At 42.8% G+C, this 25,308-nt stretch overlaps 1 protein-coding gene across 1 annotated transcript in view; it reads right to left on the reverse strand.

Annotated features, from left to right (window-relative positions):
• Positions 1 to 2,854: 2,854 nt before the first annotated feature.
• The window catches only part of cntn2 (contactin 2), a 76,901-nt gene continuing 54,447 nt past the window's right edge, over positions 2,855 to 25,308 (reverse strand). The window contains exons 14-23 of the mRNA XM_085455519.1: positions 13,620 to 13,740; positions 12,697 to 12,855; positions 11,732 to 11,881; positions 10,527 to 10,597; positions 9,818 to 10,052; positions 8,181 to 8,296; positions 7,330 to 7,516; positions 6,497 to 6,609; positions 5,174 to 5,342; positions 2,855 to 4,194 (exon numbers count right to left, since the gene is read on the reverse strand). Of these exons, the coding sequence (XP_085311645.1) occupies positions 4,085 to 4,194; positions 5,174 to 5,342; positions 6,497 to 6,609; positions 7,330 to 7,516; positions 8,181 to 8,296; positions 9,818 to 10,052; positions 10,527 to 10,597; positions 11,732 to 11,881; positions 12,697 to 12,855; positions 13,620 to 13,740 (1,431 nt within the window). The 3' untranslated portion in view covers positions 2,855 to 4,084. The remainder of the gene's footprint in view (positions 4,195 to 5,173; positions 5,343 to 6,496; positions 6,610 to 7,329; positions 7,517 to 8,180; positions 8,297 to 9,817; positions 10,053 to 10,526; positions 10,598 to 11,731; positions 11,882 to 12,696; positions 12,856 to 13,619; positions 13,741 to 25,308) is intronic.

A 25,308-nucleotide genomic window follows, 5' to 3' on the forward strand; every position in this document is an offset into this window, starting at 1 on the left:
GAGTGTGGCTAACATACACAAACATTTGAAAAAATCATTTTCTGTCTGTACGTAGATAGCTGTAGCTAAGTGTTATCATTATCTGTGCTCACATGTTGGTCCAGTTATTTTGGGCCAATAAACACCTGTGAAAAATTCATTAGTAGCACCAGTATTATTTACGGCTTGAGTTAAACATCTGACAGAAGCTTACATCTCTTGATTTCAGCTATATCAAGCTTCATGCCACAACTAGGTCTGCGCCAGTGGAAATGCTTTTTGACCCACTTAAGTTCAATAATTTAATTTAATTGTTTGACAGCACTAATATTATTATATATGTATACTTACCTATTAGTATATGGGTTGTTAAAAAGTTGTATTTCACAGGAGAGAACCTGTGCTGACAGACTGAAGAAGACTATTCAAACTCTCTTTGGATTTAAGCATTTAACATTCTTTGAGTTATGTTGTTTAGATGTCAGTTACAGGCTTAAATATAAAGTTGAAAAAAAGTAATTGCAACCAAGCTATTGATCAAGTAATTGTGATTAATCGAGATTTTTTTTATCTATTGACAGCACTACTAATAATATGTTTTGGGGTTAGGGTTAGACCCCAGCCTGATTGTTCGGTAGAATTTCTAATAAAAAAAATCCAATTTTCATCCTGCAGACATTAAACATGTTATTTATATTAAAAAGGGAAATCACGTGATCACTAGTGACTACTGATGATTATACACACACCACATGGGTGAAGTAATCGTCTGACCTCCCTGAAGTGCACCGTGAACAAGTGTCTGTGCTCCCTAAACCCATTTTAAACATTATCCTTTGTGTTGGGGGTGAATTGATTTATACTGTGTATGTTTGCATTTTTGGTCATGGAGAAAATGTTATTGGGAGTATTGGGAGTTATTGGGAGCACTCCAGGTCATTTTCCCATTTGAGTGTTGGTAGCGCGATAGATACATCAGTGTTGGAAATTACTTTGCATAGTTTGGAGGTTATTCTTCTGGGGTGAGTGATTTTCATTATTTCTTCAGCTAATCTGGAGGGAAGCAGTGGATTAATTGTTTTCTTGGATTGGATTTAATCTTTCCGTCAGCTTCCACCTTGGGAGCGCTGTCTCCTTGAGCTGGCCTTTTCTTTTGCAGCAGTCAGTGAAAACAAAGTGTTTTCGCCTTTCGTGCGATTGTGTCGTTTTACATGTTGGTTGCCTTTCAGTCATTTTGATTTTGGGGAACATTTTCTTCAATCCCATCATCATCATCATCATCATCGTCATCCATGAAGTTCTACGGTGTAATAGCATTTCTGTTAGGACTACAACCTATTCTCCTGGCAATTCTCGCTCCAGCTTCAAGCTCAGTGCTGTGCAATTGCAAGAGCTTGATTTACACTTTTCACATATACAAGTCTGTACCATCTGTAAGCTCTGGTGAGCGCAAACAGCATGTAAAGCTCTCGCTCAGCTGGGAGCGCTGTCTCTGTTGTCCTCTGTTTATGCTAGATGAAATCGCTCCCTGGGCCACTCTTGCTTCCCCAGGCTTCAAATGCATCTTTTAACTTGTGCACAAGGATTCAAGAATCTCTGAGGTAAAGCCAAATTCAGTTGTCTCTCAATGTCAGCTGAAAATAACAGGATGTCAAAAAAATAAATGAATCTGAAATCCTCTGATTGTCGGCACATGTCTGCACCTCTCATTCTCCCCTTTGGCTGAATGGGGGGATAAAAGCTTAAGTGACCTTCTTCTGATAGGTTAAAAAACTATAGTAATAGCCTTAAATGCTTTGCAATCTTCTTGGATTGACACAGAGATGGTGATCCACTGCTTCCACAGCTTCCTTAAGTAAGCCAAGAAGCGCTCGCAGCATAAATACTAACATTCAAGTTCATCTTCCATCAACTGCATCTCAACACTGCATGCAGAAGGTGAGGAGATATTTCTCACCTTAGGCAGTAGACCATATGTTCTGTGCAACCAACCTATATGGAGGCGGAGGAAGGGGGGGGGTCATCTCAAGTCATTTTATTCACCAAAAAACCCCAAAACAAAAACGGCATGTATATGCAACCATTTGCTCATAGTTCACTCTTGGGGAAATCTGCTCCAAAGCTGCTCCATCAAACATTGATCTCTAGTTGCGCTGCAATAGCTTATCAGCATTAGGGTGTTTAGGTTTTCATTTCCAAATGATATTCATCTGTGTAAGTTGTAGTAGAAGTGTACTTTCAGATTTCAGCTAAGGGGCTCAGTGACTTATTGGCTGGGCCTGGATGGCGAGGCTCATCCATACCCCAACACTGCTTTAGCAAGGTGGTGCATTCAGCGTGGCTTGCACATATCTGCATGAGTATGGAAGTCTATTCAGTCCACCATATTGAGTCTTTTATTTTTAATCTGTTTTTATTCCATAGTTAATTAATCCTCCTTCCTAGCCTTTTGACAACCACTACACTTGGTGCCATCAGACACCAGCAAAGAGAAAAGCAAGCTAGTGACTCATACTCACGCTCCCTGTCTGAAGCTTCCCCAGCCTCCTCTCATAGCATCAGTTTCTCTTATTAAGCCTTTTGCATTGTATAGCTATCAGTCATGTATTGATTGTTATCCTGTGTAAGGACAGCAGAACTATTTCCATGATTATTCTGAGCAGATTATTAAGAAACCGTGATGTGGCTAAAAGGGGGATTTTATGTCTTTAAGAGATTATTTGGGGATATTACAATAAAATGATGTTAGAAAACTTATCCTACAATGCTGCTATATATGGTTGGGATTAGGGGAAAGTGATGGCGATGACTCAGCATTAGACAGTGTGACTGACGTAACACAGGAATGTAAAAATCCACCAGTGTGACTTCTCACTTACTGACTTAGGAACAGACTGTATTAACAATGAACAGCATATTAAGCGCTGCATGCATTAGCAATAACATTTGGTACAGATGTAAAATAACAACAGAACCTCGTCCAGTACAAACTCAGTTTGAAGCATTGCAGTGTTTTACGGGTAGAAAACCAAAACGATGCATTCCTGCCAACAGCTTAGACCAAAGCAGCAGCTACCATTCAAACCAAGTCAAAGGTTCTGAGTATATCAACAACAAAATAATAAAAAAACAGCAGTTTTCAGCACGTGACGTGTATGTTTGATCTTAACTCTCGAGCTGTAGATAAAAATGTACATGACAGCGGCCACATGTTTCCTGTAAAGTGTGGTGGAGCAGAATCGTTACATAAGAGCTGATAACGGGGTTACAGTGAGGACAGTTTACAACACTGCTGATAACTTTGGTGATCGGTCATCTATCCCTGCTGCTCTGGCCTTTTCATCTCAGCCTATCAGCACAAGAGACACTGAGAGTAAACCCGAGAAACACAAACACAAGTATTTTTACATTCCTGTCAAAACGATTCAAAGAAAAAACAAAAAAAACATCAACAAAGAATTAAATACAATCAAATTTCAATTCCCTGAAATGAAACAAGACATCAAACAGTATAATAATCATCTAGACACGTGAGACAAGCACAGAGACAGTAGCTGGAAACAACAGTTAGCAGTTCTTTAGAGCCTCGGGTTTATGCTGTGTTCACACTGTGAGCAACAAGAGAAGCACTTTGTGATTCAAACAGGAGACGCAGGTGAAAGAGCTGGATTCTGTCTCTAATTCGCCACCTGGCAGGTTTAGCAGAACGCTTGACCATCAGCCTCTCTGGTATTTCGTCACACGTTCAGTTGGTAAAGTGACAAATGCTCTAACATCACCTGTAGACTCAGTAAGCAACCTGCCCTCAGTGTGAACACGCAGACCTCCACCACGTTGACTCTATTATTACATTTACACCTGAAGTCCTGCCAACTACAGTTTCAAGGACACATGTGGCGTGTCAGCCACATGTGTCCCAGTAAGGCATGGTTTATACTGAGAGCAGTGCACAAACATAATACCTCCTGCAGACATTTTACAAAGATCCTTGTCATTATTAAAAGCGAATCCCCGTGTTTCCCACCCCCGGACCCACACCCACCTATCCATAAAGGAGAGCATTAGTTTCAAGCCACCCATAAGAAAAAGTTCCGACTGGCCGAGATCACAGGCCTGACACCACCGCAGAAATGAGCAGAGCCAAGCCTGAGAGGAGGTGGGCATGGGGACAGGGCAGTGTGGAGGAGGCATCCTTCTGCACCATCATACCAGTCCCTACAACACAGAGAGCACATGGACAGCTCAGCGTACATGTGGCTATAGCTCTGACTTGAAACAGCATTACTATCACAGCTATGGAAGCCTAGACGACAACAAGAAACGTGCACAAATAAAAACATCTCCTGGCTTGACCTTCATTTATAACCAGCATGCACTAAACGGCTAACATTTAAAGCCATAAATGTTTATGATCAACATTATAAATATCCTTATCAAACCATATCTCGGAGATAACATGGCCTTGGATAAATGCAGGTTCCAGGGGTCGTTTTTCTTCTGCATAACTATTTATCGATAAGAGCGTACGTGCATGGAATCAAAGTGCTGCAAACAGGTAAAAAGGTGAATAGAGTTTGTATAACGGCTTTTCACTGGTCCCTGAGAGTGCACAGTAAACATGTTTCTATACACAGTCCCCAAAGTTAACAGGCTTCAAATGAGCTGGACAGCTGACCAATAACCACATTCAGGTGAGGCCTGCTCATTTTTTCACTGTCATCGTGAATATAAGCGAAGGACCCAATCACGAGGCTGGAAAAGCTATGAAAACTTTCCAAATCGACCTCAACCTTAAAAAAAGCAGAGCAGCGTGAAAAGGCCTGCAAGACCACAGAGGACTGAAGTGACAGCTAAAACAAGTCTTTGAGGAGGGGAGTGTATCACTGAGAGGCTCTGGAATCACTGCCTTCACCAATGGAAATACAGGGGCACAAAATCCATGTGGCTGGTTTCCCTCAAGAAGACTAGAGCAGACTCTGTCATAGCTAACAGAGTCTGTACAGTTTAGAAACCTTTAGACTGCGTGGAGACGATGCTGCAGCAGAGGCCTGTGTTGGAAACCACGAAGCAAATCTGGCCTAATGTAACACAGCCAGGGAGCAAAAAGTGTTTTCCTTTCATTATTTGCACTATTTTTTAACTAATGAACTATTAAACCGGAGAAATATATGGTTTGTGCTTCTTGATTTGTCACCTGAATCCCGGGACACGATAATCTCGTGTGCTGGCCCGTCCCCGCCCTCGCCCCATGACCAAATCTCCAACACAATGTAAGCCTTGTCTTTGGGCAGCGGCAGGCTCACTGACGTCTTCGTCTTGTCCAGAAACTTCAAAGCTGCCTGGTCCTCGTGCTTGTACAGAACCTGGAGACAGAACAAAGTCTTTTTACAGTGTTTATCTGTTGATTTGATAAAGTTATCTTTGGGTGATTATAACATGACACAAGCTTATAAACAAGATCTTTGACTTTGTTTTACAGCCAGTTTATTGGTTCACATAATTCCACGATGAGGTGAGCTGTTTCACGATGAACCTTACCGAGCATGAGCGCTGCAGCAGAAAGAAAGCAGTTAATCCAACACACCTGTATGTGCTCAGAATACAGACATGACAATCCTCGAGTCCCTGAATGCTGGAGGAAAAAGAAGGATTTTCCCCAGGATAACATTTTTATATTCCCAAAGCCAAATCACAGCACTGCTAACTGTCCAGCTGTGAGCTCTGATCGCAGGCTTGCTCTTTTCTTATGATCGACTGTTACAAACTTTCTTTTAAGTCACAAGTACTGTAAACCATGCTACATGCAAGTGGCTTTAAGTTCCGACCGTAAATACAGATTCAAATGTATAAAGCATATCAACCACCTCCTGCCCACAGAGTGACAGAACACGTTGGACCATTACAAATGAACAAAAGCTGCAGTTTAAAATAAGCACAGATCAAATGTTCTTGGGCCACGTTGGAGACATGCTCAGACTAATGGGCTTTCCTGCACTTGGTCAAGCAGCCAGTGCAGACCATCCTGCTGACTGGTATCCCAATCCCACTACAAGTCTTTTATTATTGTTAATAAGCATGCAGGTGGGTGACAGGTATCAACGTGTACTCCATATGAATATTAGGAGAAGATAACAACGTTCTCAGGGTCACAACCATTTAAGATTTTCCAGGGGAAACTCCAAAATGTGAGAAGCTGATGATGCTTCAGCATGCATGCACAGAGAGTGCTCAGGACTGAATAAGACCAAATAAACTGATCAGGAAGGCTGGCTCTGTGATTGGCTGCACGCTGCAAACACCTGCAGATGTGACGCTGCTGGTACAGGGTGGTGAAAGTGTATCACAGCTAATCTTGACCACCATCTGCATCACCGGACAGGCAGCAGCTTACTTCTGTAACAGCCTGGCCCAGCTCTTATGCATTAAGACTATGCAACGCGCTTGCCTAGCAAACACTCGGATTATTTCTCCACATGTGGGATCAATAACATAAATCGTATTTAGATCCAGGACTCACTTTGTAGCCCAGTATGGCTGACTCGTTGTGCATGGCTGTCACTTGGTCCCATCTCACCGTGACCCGCGAGCCGTGAGCCTTCCACGACACGCTGCCCGGAGGACGATTGGGAGCTGAGAAGGAAAAAGCACATTTCAAAAGAATCGAGCTCATCCCTTTCAGTAGAAATGATGCATCCTGAGTAACAGCAGCCATTTTCATGTGTATCACTGTGAGGGTATTGACCCTGTATAACAAAGTCACACCAGACAGAGTGGTGATTAGAAGAGCACAGACTGCTGGACGCAGCTTTACAGCTGCTCCATGAATGCAGCTTCCAAAGGGAACATTTGCATCTGAAGTGATTAAAGCTTCAGATCTGCTTTAACTTTAGTAAGCAGAGTAAACTCTCCTATAAAAGCACGTGGTTGACTCAGTCAGCAGAAGCAAAGCAGGATGGTTTCCTGTCGGGCATCACTGTGCTGGGGCCTGCTCGCCTCCAGGACAGAAACATTGATCTGATTTTAATGAGCTGTCATTCAAAATAAGTCCTGAGTCACTTACATGTAATGAATATTGAAGATATAAAATATGACATTTATGATTAAATTACAAGAAATAAATGTGTTCATGACATTCTCATTATCTGAGATGTATTATCGTGAAGAGCAAACACCAACGAGCAGCCAGCTGGATGTTACACCTGCATAATTTAAACGCAGTCGTATATGGTCTGAAAGGTTCGTGTGTCCTTTGCACGGGTGTGAGAGCAGACGTCTCTGTGAGTGAGTTGTCTTTGCTTTATGTTACGTGCTCTGCTGTCATCTTTCTAACAGAGAGCGCTGCACCCGTACGTGGTTTCCTGGTGGTGACGGCGGTGCGTGGCGAGGGCGGTCCTGTGCCGGCACTGTTGTATGCCAGAACAGCGACGTGGTATCGAGTGCTGGGTCGAAGTCCGGACACCCTGGCTGTCGGCTCCAGGCCCGCCGTCCTCACGCGGTCCGCTGCTGCTTCTCTTTCGTGCTGCCGCCAGTACCGGATCTGTTAACGCACAAAGACACATCACTACAGACCTTTCACTCGTCTTTCTTCAGCTTATACATTTATACTCTTTTTAAAGCGTCCTTGGGTTTCTTCAAAGGTATTATTATTATTATTAATGTTGTCTTATAAACTCCATGTGAACAGTACTCAGAGCCTTCACTTTCAGACACACATGCTGTCCACAGCACATGACAAAGTTTGAAATAACACAAGGTTTTACATGATACAAAGCCATCAGACTGCTGTCATTTTCTATTATTTCCTCCACATATATGTTCCTGCTGTTTTTAAGCTCGTAGTTTGATATAAATTGATGATACATGGCTGCACCCTGTGGATGAGCATTCACTCTTTAATGAGCACACATACTGTGAGTATGCATGCATTGTGCTACTGCTCCAGCTATCTGTGTGCTATCAATATGTCAGGTTATTTAGCTTCCTTTCCTTTGACATTTTCCTGGTCTGTTATATTCTGAACATTATTTACTGAAACGTTTTCCTTACTGTGGTCATTTAGGCCGTGCGTGTCCCATACACACAGTTATCACCTAAGAGACCAGCTTTTTGTGACTGCACGATATGTTTTCTCAGTTGTCCACATATTTGTGATAGTTACAGGCTATGCTGCTTTACAGGGATGAAGTCACTGAGTTCGTCACCTCGTATCCTCTCAGGATGCCATTGGTGCTGAGCTGCTGCACAGGCTCCCAGGAAACCTGGATCTCAAAGGCGGACAGTGCCGTGGCATTGATGCTGGAAGGTCCCACGGTTGGCTCTGTGAGGAGTCAGCCAGAGTGTAAAAGGTTAGCAATGTGCAGTATGTGCACTGTCTCACATAATTATATACTCTTACAGTGTTGTCCACTTTTCTGCTGCAGCTTTGCTGACCATGTTCTTACTGTGCTTGATTAACCAGCCCATATGTATCAGGCTTTTCATTACATGGACTACTACCATCAGTCAAGTTGTAAGTGAGCTGACTGTGACCCTTTCTAAAACTATGGCTGCCCTCTAGTGGTTACAGAAAAGACTGCAGGTGGAGTTACATTAGAAATCTTCTTGTGATCTTCAGAAACACTGGAAACTGATCCCTGCCCCGTGCTCTCACAGCCTTCCATCGTGCATGGATCTGAAATGTTGTTTGTCTCATGTCTCTAAGTATAAGAATGGTGTATGGACCTGCAAGTGAAGTAGGAGCTGACTGTACACACCACTGTGTCTTGTCTTAATTAAGTACACAGATGTGTAAACTTGCTAACGACATATAGAACCAATTGAGCTTATATAGATTATGTATTGTAGACGTGCAGGTTGGGAGCTTCAGCTAATGTCCTCATTAAACATTCAGGTGAGACTTCCAGTATCTAGAGTTTATTCAGAAACACTGAGTGTCAGCTCTGCAAACAGAGGCAGGACCGCGGCTGGAACAAGACTGCAGTAATAATGAGAAAGTCTTTGCAGCTGAGTTAAAGAGGCATGGGTGCACTCCCACAGTTTGAGACCTCTTTAGGCTAGACTTCAGTCAGCCATGAACAGCTACAGAGGCTGTTCATGGCGGTGGTTTCAGTTCCAGCTCTGTACACTCGAGTTAGCGCGTCTGCGTTTCTGTATTCCTGCTCCACAAACTCAGACATGAGGAGGAGAATGGATGGATGCTTTCTTGATACCAGGTTCTTTCTGTTTCTTGTCCTCTGCGTCTCCTGTGCAAATCAGTCTTGTCTCTGTGTTCTTTTACCTGTCTGAGTAATCACCTGGTGTATTTCACCTCCCTAACTACCTCGTGTGTGTTTTAAGTCCAACATGCTAAGATGCTGCTGCTGGTAAACTGGACGTTCACTTCAGAGTGCTCTGGTAGAGTAGAAACCAGTACATTCAGCTTTGAATACCAACCTGCTGTTGACTGAATGTCACACAGTATCTGAGCAGTGTTCAAACCTCATATCTACAGCTGGGATGTGGTGGGATGGTGGACTGGTTCCATGATAGAAGCAGATTACACTGGAAACAGGAACCGTGGCACGCTTCTCATGTGGTCCCACAAACGTGTTTAGTAAGAAACAGTTTCTTGGTTCATTCATGTCATTTAAACAGAACGCTGTGCAGGTGAGCTCAGAGTCACTGAGTCAGTTCAACGTTTACAGTGAACCAGTCGACATCTTCGTGTGCACAAGCACATCCACCACAAACTACTTCTGTACAAAGCAGTGATGCGATCAGAGCAGTTCGGACGGACACTGGGACATCTGCCACAATGATCACACCGTGGTGGAAGTAGCTGAACGTCAGCGGTACTCACCTTCCTCTGCAGAGTGCACCACAGCCACCTGGCTAAACGGGCCTTCTCCTTTGCGGTTATAAGCTTTGATCTTCACTTCAAAGGGAGTGTACGCTGCCAGACTGCTGTTGTAGTAAACATGTCGAGAGGACTCTACACGTGGAACTCGCACCTCTGTCCATGATGATGTGTCCTTCTTTCTGAACCCCAAGATGTACCCGAAGCCGTCACCGTTCTGGTATTCTCTGGCCATGGGCTGGAGACAAAATCAGACATCCTCACACACCAAGTCTGAACCCAGCTGTCCCAGTAACACCATCATGATCACAGTGATACCACAGTATCTCCAGTACTGATCATGGTTAACTGCTCGTGTTTCTGTCTTTCTGTCTAATTGAATCTCTGTAAGTGTCTTATACTGTTTCCTACTTGTAATCGGAATACCACCGTTTTGGGTCTGGCCCAAGAGTGGACGATTAACACCTCGGTCTCATTAACACTGCCTCTAAAATCACAGTATCTGTTTGTACTGGAACACCCGACAATAACCTGGCCCATAACACTAGAATGAAACAGTAACAACTAACCTGATACTAGATTACATTTTATGAATGAAACGAAAAGAAAATGACTATTTGTTAACGAATGAATGAAAAACTTTGAAAACATATGAACCTAAATTCAGCTCTGTTTGGAAAATAGAGAAAACCCATTTGGCCTTTCCACTCACCGTCCATGTAACGATGAGCTCATCACGGTCTCCTCCACCACCTCCCAGTCCACTCGGGGCCACAGTGGGAGCTGAGGGCCAACAGGACAAAGACACAAGATGAACCACGAGTGTGGATCAATGTACCAAAGTGCCTTTGAAAACTGGAAAGTACTGCTTTCAAGAGACAGTGACACACCAAATCTTTTTTAGTATTTATATACTCTCAGAAAAAATAGAGTACAGCATCAAATCAATGAAACTTCCTGCTCAGGAGAGTGGGTTGTTAATCAGTTTCATATGCGTCAGTGTTAATGAAATGAATGGTGCTGTACACGGGCATATATACTGCCTGTGACACTGTTTAACGTGAGCGGTTTGATGGTCCGGGGAGGAGGATGCACAGACCTCTACAGTGCAACGGCTCAATCCTTGGACCTGCTGTCAGACCCTACGCTGGCTCCTCCTGGTGCATGAGGATGTGAGAGCTTGCAGGCACTTCCTGGATGATGAAGGAATTGATCCAATGAACTTGCCTCCAAGCTCACCACACCTCAATCCAACACAACATCTTTAGCACATGTTTCTGTACCTAAGAGTTTCCAGCCTGAGCTCAGCGATGGTCCAGACCTGGGAGCAGATGATCAGGACACCATCAGGCATTTGGAATATGTCCGGATTAGCATACACACAGCACATGGAAGCCATATAAACTACTATCATTTTGAGTTAGATGGCATTTTGGCTTTCCACGTCATTTTTTCAATTCCAGGTTGTCTTTGAATTTAGCTCTCTGTCTTGGGTTGGGGGGGGGCGGGTGTCTCTGGCTCCGCTGCAGTGGAGGGGTGGTGCCAGGGCAGCTGCTGCCACTCAGTAATCAGATTCTCCCTTTTTTCAGTGACGTTGGGGCTGGAGTGGACCGCAGAGTGTGGAGTGGAGACTGAAACGCTGACTGCCCCGACGTCAGAGTGACGGAAAGGAAAAGTACGTGGGGTGCGTTCATTTCACACAAATGATGTAACACCAGATCTCAGTCCGACAGAGGTCCTCTGGGATGTGACAGGAGCTGACAAATCAACTGCAAGATGCTACGATATCAGTACGGGCCAGAGGAACCATGGTGAACCTGTGCCAGAAAGAACTAAGGCAGCTCCGAACCAGCTGGTTCTGATGTAAACATCTGGTTCATGAACAGCTGTCCAAACTACCTCAAATGTGCAACTTACCTGCTTGCAGTGTCCGAACGATGTGGGAAGGCATGCTAGGCTCTCCACTGCCCAAGATGTTGCTGGCGATAACCTGGAATTCATAATCCGTCCAGGGAATCAATCCTGTCACACGAGCTGACTCTGCGTTTCCTTCAATGTTCACTGGATCTGGTGCACAGTGACACGTTTATTTCAATCAAAAACACTGATAGGAAAGTTTTACTGACCAACACTGTGCTAATGTATGAACACAGACACACCCAGTTCACTGTAATAACAACCCGACCCGATGAGTGTGTGAGTATACTGATACTAATGCTGTACAGGTTTCATGTATGCGCTTCCATCAGAAGCGTGTTAAAGAAGTCTGACATGCAGACGGACAGCAACATGTTTGAATCGCCACCATCTTCACTCGTCCTGTACGTCCGTCTGAGTTTCATCGTCAGCATTATTCCCTGTTTCACAGTGTGAGTCTGCCCTCAGCTCTGCTGCAGGTTTCCTCGCTGTTGTCACGGAGGGCTTGCTAACAGGGGCTCATCTGTTTGTTGGGGTTTTTCTCTGGGTCTTTACCTTCAAATATAAAGTGTCTGTATGTGACTGTACGCATGTGATTCAGGGCTGTATACATTTAATTCCAACAGTTTTTAGTTCCAGTAAAAACTGTCCTGACAAACATCTCAGTGTGTTATCTACAAGACCTGATAAATGACAAATACAGAAGAGAAAACAGAGTTATTTATAACAATGTTGGAGAGGCTGGAGTGTGTGCTACTGACTGACTGAGTCTCTGAGCAGGGATGTGATGAAAAAGCTGAGAACACCAACATCAGCCTGACATCTCAGAACAATCGATAAAAACTCCGTGAGAATGAAATCCTTTTGCTGCATTCTTGTTATCATTGTATTGTTGGTTTTGTTATTACTAGAAGCACAACAAGAATACTCCTTTTGTTCAGGTGTATGGTTAAAGACACACACACCTGTCCTCATCTTCCTCCACTCAGACGACAGAGGAGAGCGGCCCATGATGACGTATTTGCCGATAGGACTGTGGTTATCGTAACCACGGCTCCACCTGAGTTCCACTGATGTCTCAGCCACGTTCTTCACCAACAAACCTCCAGGAGGTCCTGGGGGTCCTGTTCAAACCAGAGACAAGTTTAAACATATGACACAATCTCCACATCGACAGAGTAAAGCAGTAAAGGTTGGTTTACCATAACACACGTCACACAATGTCAGATGTCTGCCTACTGCTACGTAGATGCCAAATCCTTACTTTAACACCAGGAGGCGCTATGCTAACTCCAGACTTATTACAGCTGTATAGGTTGAGCTACTCCCCAGTAAAACCTGTGATCCCTTTTCTCCTTTGCAAATCCACCTCCTATTATCTTCTTGCTTTAGTGTGACTGCCCATCTTATCATTGTTCTGTGATTATTCTTGTCCAGCAGCTTTCCAAACCTTTGAGTTGCCTTTAATAAACACAGGCGGCTTTAGTGCATAGAATAAAGTGCTGTCTTTGAAAAACATGAGTGTGACAACTACAGTTTCATCTTTTTTAAAAACTACTATGTGAGTTTAATTACATTTGCTTTCATTAAAACAGAAAGCTATCATATGGGTCTCTTTGCCCTGAAGCTGTCTTCCCATGCAGTGTTAGCTTAAACATCACACGAGTCCATAGACGGGACCCTCACAGGTAATGCTTGGCAGTGTTCTGAGTGTGATCTAAAACTCATGCTCACAAGCATTATAATCTATGTTCAGTTCAATTCATCTTTATTTATACAAATCACAACAACAGTCACCTCACAGGGTTTTATATAGCAAAACCAAAACAGGCCTTATTATGTAAATGCAGAGTAGTGAGAGTATGACATCAGAGGACAGCTGTTTCACCTCGAACCACCAGCTTAGCTGAGGCTGCGGCGCTGTCCACCACGGTCTGAGCTGTGCACACGTACGTCCCCGCCTGGCTCAGCTGAGCCCTCACAATCAACAGGTCACCAGTGTTTTCCTTCTGAAAGGACACACACACACACAGACACACACAGACAGAGACAGACACACACACACACACACACACACAGACACAGACACACACACACACACACACAGACAGACACACACACACACAGACACACACACACACAGACACACACAGAGACAGACAGACACACACACACACAGACACACACACACACAGACACACACACACACACACACAGACACACACACACACACACAGACACACAGACACACACACACACAGAGACAGACACACACACACAGACACACACACACACAGACACACACAGAGACAGACAGACACACACACACACAGACACACACACACACAGACACACACACACACACACACACACACACACAGACACACACACACACAGACACACACACACACACAGACACACAGACACACACACACACACACACACACACACACACACACAGAGAAAGAAAACAAATGTCATGAGTCTAAGTGGAGTTCGGTCATTCTGAGTATATTTGGGGAATCGGATTCTTGAAGAAAACTGGTTCCCAGTACTCCAATTCCCACTTGTCAGTTCTTGCTCTCACTCTGATCAGCTGATTTCATTTCAGGTGTCAGAGGAGAAAAACAGTGAGTCCAGAGCGTGGACATGGACATTTATTTTTATTGTGCAAAGACGAGATAAAAAACGTGGAAAAGCATCCAGGGCCGAAACAACTGCATATGCTGATAACACAACTTCAGTTCTTTGCAAGCATCTGCACAGACCAAGAACCAGAGTGAAAGCTGAGGGAAAGCGACTGGATAAGTGATATCGGTACTGGAGGTTTAATACAAAGAACGTGTTTATTATGAGGAAAAGATGCTATTTCTTCAGTGCTCAGGTCATGTGCATTCAAAAGCTTCAATGAAACTGGAACTTAAACATGCTAAAGAACAGCTAGGTATGCAGCCTATCCTTAGCCCTGACAATAGCTAGCCAAGACACTGCAGCCAGTTTTAAGCTAGTTCAGGGGTCACGACCTTTAAGACCCAAAGGCTACGTTCACACTGCAGGCGAAAGCGCATCAAATCCGATTTTTTGACCCTATGCGACCCATATCCGATCATGCTATGACAGTGTGAACGGCGCAAATCCGATATTTTCAAATCCGATCTGGGTCACTTTCGTATGTGGTACTGAATCCGATACATATCCGATGTTTTAGAAAGCGACTGCTGTTTGAACGGTCAAGTCGCATTAAATCCGCCTTTTACGTCACCGACACAAGACTGAAGCCAATTATCAGCGCCAGAGAAGCGCCCGAGAAGACATCGCGAACGCTTCCTGGCCATCCAGTGTAGATGTTAGTGAAACTGTTGGGAAGACAACGTGAACATTTTATTTGTACTGTATAATCTGCAGATTCTGACAGAAATCTGCAGCTATCCTTTGAAGCACCGCTCCTCTCTTAAACGGCAATAAGGATCATTATTAGGATATTTACATTATTATGTAAATAACAAAATAACTTAAAGCAAAAATTGGGAAACGTGAAGACCGAAGTCTTTATATTAAGGCCATCAGTCAAACAATACTGTTGCTCTGGGTCTAAACAGAGCGCGTTGTGTGTGACGTCTTCTTTTGCGCATGCGGGCCGCTTTGAGCGTTCACACTAGAGCGCGTTTGCTGTCGCATTTTATTTGTAGTGTGAACGAGCAGACAAAAAAATCGGATTTGATCAAAAAATCGGAATTGAGCATCAAGACCTGCAGTGTGAACGTAGCCAAAGAGCCGTTTGGAGCCGGTTTCCACGCAAAAGAAAACTCTGGGAGCCACAAATACTTTGTGACATCTAAGATGAAGATAACACTGTATATACTGTTTTTTACCTTTATGCTTTGTGTAAACAACTAAGGTGTGTTGCTTATGACATCCATGAAGTGCTACAGAGAAAATTACATTTTATTTATGTAACTAACACATTTTGAACTCTTAAAGAAATATAACAAAAGGAAAGCTGAACTAAAATGATCCAGCAAACAAAAACTGCTGTGAGCCACCCTTATATCGCCTTTGGGCTTTTGGAGCCTTGACCTGACTTTTAAAAAAGATATATATATATATATATATATATATATATAAAAAAGATATAAACAATGAAAAATAGATATTTGCAGAATTCTGCCTAAATATGTATTTTACCTGGTTAATGTGTGTGGCGGGGCGTGGTCTGCTGCACCGCTGCAGGGGAGGCGACACACCTGAGCGGCACCCGCAATCATGCCTCGCCGCCTTAACGTCTGTGCTGTTGTGTTGGTGTGTGTCGGGCTGTGAGCTGCAAAGCTACAGCCGGCTGTGTGCGTACAGCAACCGTGTGTGAACAGTGGTCAATAAAGAGATGCTGAAAAGCGCGTTCATGGAAACATCGTCGGGTCTGCTGTGATATGTTTACAACGGGACGTCTGCTCCTGAACCTCTGCGCACAGCGTCTGCAGGTCGGGGCTGTACGAAGTCACTTTACAGGACTGTAAGCTGTCGTCTGTGAGGCGTGAGCGTGTTTGTTTTAACACAGTTCACGGTGGAGCTGATGTGACGCTTATTTTGAGCGATAATAATAGAATATAATTTTATTTTTATATTTTAATATCACAATAATCTTTCAATTTAGAACTACAAGTTATAAAAGAACATAAATAAAATACACTTCAGCTAAATACTTCTAATTTATTTTCCCAAACCACGTGGAGCCGCAGTGTAAGGACTAAAGAGCCGCGGCTCCGGAGCCGCAGGTTGTCGACCCCTGAGCTAGACCTTTATAGCAACATCTTATTACATCAACTTTCATGAAACAGTTAAATGTAAGGAGCAGGGACGTGAAATAGACATTAATCTCATTTAAAAGCATATACCTGTGAGTTATGCCACCGTTATATTCATTAATGAAGTAACTAGATCGCCTATAGCAGTTCAGTCCACCTAAAATCAACTCTGACTTTTTAACTGCTTTTCTAACTTTCTCGCTGAAACCCTGCTCTTATCTCCAAATATACTACTGCTTTTAACATGGACAACACATCAAATTCAGCCACAAGAGATTTTATATGCTGTCTGGACAATTTTGGCTTACACCAATATATGAACGTTCCCAAACACTCCAAAGGACACATTTTGGATCTTGTTTGCTGCATTGGTGTCACCCCTAAGAACTGTGCTGTTTTGGCCTCTTTCAGACCATAAATTAGTTTTATTCAGTGTTAGTCTCCCACTATACAAAAATAAACAAAACCGCTCAATTACTTTTAGAAATATTAGGGGCATTGATCTATCAGCTCTTTCCCATGGCATTAATAACTTACCTACCATTGATGCCTCAGCTTCCATAGACGACCTGCTATCTCACTATAACAATGAACTTATCAACCTCTTAGATACCTTGGCTCCCCAAAAAACTCGAACAGTTTGTTTCTCTCGCTCTGCACCATGGTACTCATCTGAACTTCGCCAACTTAAAGCTACTGGACGCCGCCTGGAACGTCTCTCCAGGAAAACAGGACTTACTATTCACAAGGACATGTATCTCAGTCATATACAACACTATAAAGAAGCTATTCATCATGCTAAATCTGCTTACTACACCTCTGTTATTGAATCCGCTGAAGGAAACACTCGCACTTTGTTTTCTACATTACACAATACTGTTAAACCCCCAGATACCTTTCCCATACATACACACTCTGCCAGTCTGCAACAAATTTATGGACTTGTTTTACACCAAGACTGAGAATCTTCATCAACACTTGCCCTCGTCCTGTGATATGGTCAAATGTATCTGCATTTTTTGTCCTTCTCAGCTGTCATCCTCTCTGTCCAATTTTGAACTTCCCACAATAACTCAGCCATCTTCCATAATTACTTAAAGTCGTCATCGTGTAAACTTGATCCACTGCCGACAATTCTGGTCAAACTCTCATTCCCGTCTCTTGCCCCACTGATTGCTAATATCGTACACTCCTCTCTTATATCTGGTTCTGTTCCTTCTTCCCTTAACCCTCTGAATCTGTTCAAAAACACCACCCTTTCAGCTTGTTCGTGGCCACAAGTGGCCACCTACAGATTAGGTCTGTAATTTTTTATTAATTTTGTTTTGTTGCCATTTTTTTTTGCATAAAGCTTTTAAGTAACTTCAGTTCTTTCCATAAATATAAAATAATTATTACTTTTTTATATTTTAACCCTTTAAACACCAGTTTGTTTGTCCACTGCACCAGCTGGACGACAACCTCAAATCTCGCAATTTTATATAATTGCATTGCTACTGAAATTTCTTGTATTATTAATAGTAGAGTCTGGGGCATGTAATTGATTCACATCAACATTGATTATAATGCATTGTTATTTTAGTGCAGAGAGAGCAAAAACATAAAAAACCCCTTTCAGACTGTTCGTGGCCAAAAATGGCCACCCCTTGTTTACATTTACAAAATGCTATAAAATTATTATATATTAAGAAAAATGTCCAGTTTTTTTTACATGATTTTTTAGACTAGCATCAGGGCTGTTCATCAAAATCAAAATTTCATTAAAATTCTGAAATTTAACCCTTTAAATACCAGTTAGAGCACATAATCATAACAACTCATAAATAGAGAAAATCATAAAATCCCAGTTTTTTTTCTAAATAATACATGCCATCTGATTTATTTGCTAACCATGATGAAGGTTAGATGCATAGCAATAATTTACACCATCAATGACATTTATGCAACATTGTTTTTTTCTGCAGTGGCAGAAAAACATAAAAAAACCCTTTCAGCTTGTTCGTGGCCAAAAGTGGCCACCCCTTGTTTACATTTACAAAATGCTATAAATGTCCAGTTTTTTTTACATGATTTTTTAGATTAGCATCAGGGCTGTTCATGAAAATCAAAATTTCAATCAAATTCATAATTTTAACCCTTTAAATACCAGTTAAATCACATAATTGTAATGATTTACATAGGGATAAAAGCATAAAATCCCCATTTTTTTTCTAAATAATACATGCAAACTGATTTATTTTCTAACCATGATGGAGGTTAGATGCATAGCAATAATTAAAAGTATCAATGAGTTTTATGCATCTTGGTTTTTTTGTGCAGTGAGAGAAAAACAAAAAAAAATCCCTCTCAGCTTGTTCGTGGCCAAAAATGGCCACCCCCTGTTTACATTTACAAAATGCTATAAAATTCATATATATTAAAACATTTTTCTACTTTCATTGACTTGATTTTTTAAATTAGCACCGCTTCTAGTCATAAAAACCAAAATATAATTCAAATTCTGATATTATACCCTTTGAATACCAGTCAGGCTATGTATTATTATAGTAAAAATAGTAATAAAGTTCACATCTTTTAGCATATAAATGGTGAAACCTAATATGTTTTTTTATCATCATTGCAGGTCAGTAACAGTAACTGTTACAATGATTTATTTTTACTTTATTTATTTATGTATTTATTCTTTCTTTTGTTTGGGGGGGGAGGAGGAGATGAATGGCCAAAAGCAATGTCACACATGGTGTGTTAGTGGCCAGTGAGGCAATTTAGTGACCAAATAAAAGAGCTCAATATTGAGCCGGAGAACGCAATTTCATTGTTCTTTGACAATGACAATAAAAATAAATACTTGAATACTTGAATACGATCCGTGTCCTCAGCCAGGGAGCGATAATCCTTCGTGCCCGGAAGCGGAGAGTTGGCGAGGCCGGCTCTCACGAACGCCGGCAGCTGTCTGAGGAAAATGTGGGCGAAGAGAAATCCCCCGTCGTCCGGTCCGAGAAAGGACAGCATGTGCGCCATCAGTTCGAGAGCCGTACCACCACCCAGGCCTGAGAGGGAGAGGAGCTTCTCGGCTCGCTCTGCGTCGGTGAGGGCATAGCACCGAAGAAGAAGCTCCTTAGGAGCGGCGTACTCGGGTGGGTGGGTCCCGGAGGAGCGTCAACGCACGACGGGTTGCTAGCGGGTCGAGAAAAGCCACCACGTGGTGATATTTCGTGTCGTCAGCCGAGATGTCACGAAGGGAGAACTGGGCCTCCACGTGCACGAACCATGACGGGGGATCGTGAAGCCAAAAGTCCGGTGTTCTGACAAGGTAGGACGTTTGCGCCACAGCAAACGTAGCTGCAGCCGGAGGCAGAGGGCTGGCGCTGCTGATGCATCCAGAGCGGAGTCTGCGCCACCATCGGACTGCAGCATGTTCGAGTCAGGGGTCACCAATGTGGAGGTAAACACAGACGACACGAGAGCTGTCGATAAACACTGCTCGTTTATTGCTCATCACCACAGAACTCAACACTTTCACTCCAAAACACAACAACAACACTTCCTGAGAACTGGGTGTGAGTGGAGCCCTCCAGTGGTCTGGAGTGGAGTGGAGTGGAGTGAGTGGAGCCCTCCAATCATTGGGGGGGGGGGGGGGGGGGGGCTCCACCTCCATGCCCCCCAACCCCAATCCTCCCCCAAAGAAGAGGATTCGGGCACTGGCTAGAACTCATCAGTGGTGATGCAGTCAGCCTCTTTGAAGATTGTCCCCTCATCTTCTGGAGAGCAGGTTTCTTCATCTTGGGCAGATGACTGCTGCTGTCCTTGCTCTCTGACCAGATCATATAGGCAGTGCTTGAAGCAGTGATGACCTTCTTGCCATATTGCCAGAATAAATGATCTGGAAGCTGTTAGGCTTACTTACAGCAGTAGCTCTGTCTGCACCTGCATAAACTCCAGGACACGTTTACAAACAGTGTTTGTTGTTGTTTGCGCTCCAGCTGCAGCTGCAGCTGCAGGTTTTGTTTTTGTTTTTATTTCTAGAGTTAATATTTTGGGTATGGTATCTTTTGATGAAAAATACAAGAGTAAAAGTGCTTTTAGCATGTGCTTCAAAGCTAAGTGACTGGGAACCTCAAAGCTCAATATCCTGCATCCACAAAAATTCACTGCAGCCTATGTAATGTTTGAATTTATTCCAGTCTATCTTGCAAATACATGTTTGTACTGCAATGTCATGCATAAACACAAACTATTAGATCCTTAAGATCAAACCTATGTCAAAATTGTTTCATTATTTTGGTCCATTGGAGTGTGGTAGGCCATCAAAGGCTGCTACTAGAAACTCAGAATATTACATGAAATTGCTTGCTTGGCCAAAAATGGGTAAATGATGTCATTTGGTAAAAAACATTAAAAACTACAATTTTCATGTGTTGACTTTAGAATGAAAGCAATTTTACCTAAATTGCATGATATAGTACTGTCAGTAACAAGGAATCAAAAAAGGTGGTTATAATGGGTTTCAATTGGCCACAAATGGCCACGATAGAACCCAGAGGAACTATTTAGTGTATAGTGAATATTATTGACATTATTAAGGAGCTGATGTTGAAAATGAAAAAATCTGACAAAAATACACACCTTTGGGAAGTTTCATTCCACTGGCATTAACAGAACAAAAATGGTTGAAAAGCGAAAAGCAAAGTGGCCACAAATGGCCAGGATAGGATTCAGAATTTATGGACTTGTTTTACACCAAGACTGAGAATCTTCATCAACACTTGCCCTCGTCCTGTGATATGGTCAAATGTATCTGCATTTTTTGTCCTTCTCAGCTGTCATCCTCTCTGTCCAATTTTGAACTTCCCACAATAACTCAGCCATCTTCCATAATTACAAACTTAAAGTCGTCATCGTGTAAACTTGATCCACTGCCGACAATTCTGGTCAAACTCTCATTCCCGTCTCTTGCCCCACTGATTGCTAATATCGTACACTCCTCTCTTATATCTGGTTCTGTTCCTTCTTCCCTTAAAACTGCAATAATAACTCCCATACTAAAAAAGAACGGTTCAGATCCCTCCAATCTAAATAATTTCAGGCCAATTTCAAATCTCCCTTTCTTAGCAAAAATTCTTGAAAAGATAGTGGCTGCACAGGTTCATCGTCATCTCACTGGAAATAACTTGTACGAACAGTTTCAGTCCGGCTTCCGTTCATGTCACAGCACAGAAACATCTCTAGTAAAAATCACCAATGATCTTCTGCTTGCAGCTGACTCTGGACTCATCTCCATCTTCATTCTCGACCTTACAGCAGCTTTTGACACTATCTCCCACCGCATCTTTCTTCACAGATTAGCATCTATTGGCATCAATGGTACAGCACTCGCCTGGTTTACCTCTTATCTCTCTGGCTGCTCACAGTTTGTTCAGTTACTCCCTCACAGATCAGCATCTACTCCAGTTAATTCTGGTGAACCCCAAGGCTCTGTCCTGGGTCCTTTACTTTTTATCATCTATCTCCTACCCCTAGGTAATATTTTTAGGAAGCATAACATCCAGTTTCACTGCTACGCAGATGACACCCAGCTCTACTCTTCGTCCCTCACTCACACCACACAGTACCGCCATACTTGTCAATGCTCTCGTCACATCTCATCTGGATTGCTGTAATTCTCTTCTCTATGGTTTACCTCATAAATCATCCATAAACTGCAGTTGGTTCAAAATACAGCTGCTCGTATTATTTCCAGAACTAGATCCACTGAACATATAACACCAGTTCTTAAACAGCTCCATTGGCTCCCAGTTCACCTCCGTGTCAAGATCCTGCTTCTCACTTTCAAAGCGCTTCATAACCTCGCTCCTCCATATCTATCCGATCTTCTCCACACATCCTCGCCCCTTCGTACACTCCGCTCTTCCTCAGCTTCCCTTCTGTCAGTTCCACCTGCTCGCCTGACTACCATGGGACTCAGAGCCTTTAGTTGTTCTGCCCCGAGACTTTGGATGCACTCCCACTTGCTCTCCGGACCACACACTGTCTCACCACTTTTAAATCACTACTCAAAACTCATCTGTTTAGAATTGCATACACCTGATCTGTCTTAGGCCATTTTTACCTGCTCAGTTTTTATATTTGCTTTTATACTTTTATGACTGTTTATGTCTAAATTTTATCTGCCATGTTTGCTATATATACATTTTTCTTATGTTTTTTATGGTATTGTTTACGTGCTACTGTGAGGTGACCTTGGGGGTCTGAAAGGCGCCTATAAATAAAATCTATTATTATTTATTGTTATCCGGTTGTTCAGTCTGACGTCACTAGCCGTGTCTGGGCCTAAACTCCGCTGCAGGTCCATATATCAAACGATCACTATGGCATTACTGAGAGTTGAAAAACTGTCTAAAGTCTTTCATATTTAATAAAATGATCAGCGTTCTGCTCTACCAGGTGTAACAATTGAGTTTAACATCCAGGCATCCATGAAAACGGAATTTATGACATTTAACGGAGTTAGAAGTTAGCAGGAAGTTAGCTCGCTAGCTTCTATCTAAATACAATATAGCATGTCCTGACTGCGGGGTTTTGGAAACAAATTCAAACGTACAGCTCTGTTATCACTTCCAACATAAATGAAGACAGAAAACTAAACAGCAGTGACGTTTGTAGGGTTACTGAAGTTGGGCTAGCTGGTATATAATGATGTGCTACGAGACCGCTAGCGACACAGCTATGTTAGCATAATATAAACACGCTAACTTTTTTCCCACTCGATAAAAGTTAACGTGAGTGTTCTCGGTGGTCAGGAACAAATGTAATCGCATGGCAGGATGCTGTAAAAGGACCAAACTTCAGCCAGGAGAACAACTGAGATAATCCATCCACAATACGAGGTTAGTCATTCATATACTGCTGCATGGGCTGGGCTGTAGTTACATCCTAAGGTTTTAAAAACTGAGCTTAAATAAATGATTAGCGGTAATAAAAGCCGAGGGAGGTCAACAGGGATCACTGACTGTTTTAGGAGCTTTTTGAGATCAAATAGAAGAAAATACAAAACATTAAACATGTTAACAACACAAAAGCCATATTAAACGCAGACTACTTTAGGTCCGGAAGTAGGATTCGTCGTGTCATCCCTGAACAACCGGATAGTTTCTTTCAGTGTTTTGGAATTTTGGTTTCTTTACAAAATAAATTCAGGTGAAACTACATTTTCATGGAGCAGCAGTTTTCTGTCACGCTTGTTTCAGACAAGCTGCCGAGCTGTGAACCAAAGACTGAACAGACTGGGTCACTGCAAATCTGTGTGATGGAAATACCTATTTATTGATTATATCACATATGTGTTTATTGCACACGGTCGTGAGACAGTTGGAGACATCCGGGCACCGTTTATCGGGTTAAACAGATGGTGGAGCCTTTTGTTCTTGGCACCTTGGGGGGGACCAGCGTAGCAGCGCCCTGCTGAAGGCCCACTCGCTCTCATCCACACCAGAATAAAGGTGTCGATTACAGCTGACTGTGTCTGTGGACTTTGTTAATTAAACTTCTGCCACACCTGCACGTTTCACGATCAAAGCCCTGTTTAAAAAAAATGAAAGGATTCTGGTGATATTCCTTTTTTATTATGATTATCCACAAATACTTCAAAGCTCAAACTAACATTCACTGCATCCTTCTAACAAGCATAGATCTGTGTGTGTAACCTATTTATTTAGACTGAAGCTACATGCAATGTTTGCTAGCATTTAATTGGAGGAACAAGTGGATCTCTTTCTTTTATCTGGATTCATTCACCCTAACATGTGTGACCAGAGGCCTGGATTTTGGCTTATCCCAGTAACTTCAGTGTAAACTCAGACGAGCAGACTAGGCATGAAATCACCGCCTACTGACCAATCAATTCTCAGAAATAGCGTCACCTGGAAAATCTCTCTGCAGGAAGGTTTGATAGGCTTTTCAGTTGCATCTAAAGTCTTTGTGTTTCCATGATAAGCAAGCGAGTGTGAGATCCTGCATTCAAGGTGGAAGGCCAAAGCGGGCCAGCAGAGAGGCGAGTGTGAGAGCCTGAGACCAGGCTGGAGGGCTGGCATAGATCAGGAGGGAGGCAAGTATGAGAGTGCAGAAAGGCTAGAGAGAGAGGAGGGCCTGCGAGAAGGTTGCAGGGCCTCTGGAGACCGGGATGGTGAATGGATAGCATAAAGAGATGGAGGCTGATGCAGCTCAGAGGATGAAGCACTTGTTAACAGGAGCACAAATGTGACTTAAAACAGACGAGACTTTGATAACACCATCTTGAATGCCAGCTTTATGTTGACTTACCCTGACTTTAAGATTTGAGTGCCTTAGGAACAGGAAAAGCAGAAACCATACGTAGAAGAAGAGAAAACACAGAAACAGGATGGACTGCGGGTCAGCGGTCCATTTGTGGAAAAGAGGAGCTGAAAACACCAAAGGCACACATTTCCTGCCTATATATTTCTTTAGTGATGAGCTTTGAAATGTGGCCATGGAACATTATGAACAGAAATAGAAGCTTGCAGGTTCTAATTGAAAGCCTATCCTAAATTGGATCTTGAATTCGGGACAGGTGATATGGTGACAGCCAGAATTTGCCAAGGGGAGGATTTAGCCCTCAAAAAATGTCACTCATCCAAGCAATCTGAGTATGAACGACTGGAAAAGGGGCTACAAGGGATCACTAAGGGTTTTGTCTTAGGCAGCAGTTGTCCTTCTCTCCTGGACGGCCTGGAGCTTTCGTTGGGTGCCCTCCCAGCT

The sequence above is a fragment of the Copadichromis virginalis genome, linkage group LG5 (assembly GCF_057382275.1).
Source record: "Copadichromis virginalis isolate Kocher_CV1m ecotype Utaka linkage group LG5, C_Virginalis_male_GT1.1, whole genome shotgun sequence".
Lineage (NCBI taxonomy): Eukaryota > Metazoa > Chordata > Actinopteri > Cichliformes > Cichlidae > Copadichromis > Copadichromis virginalis.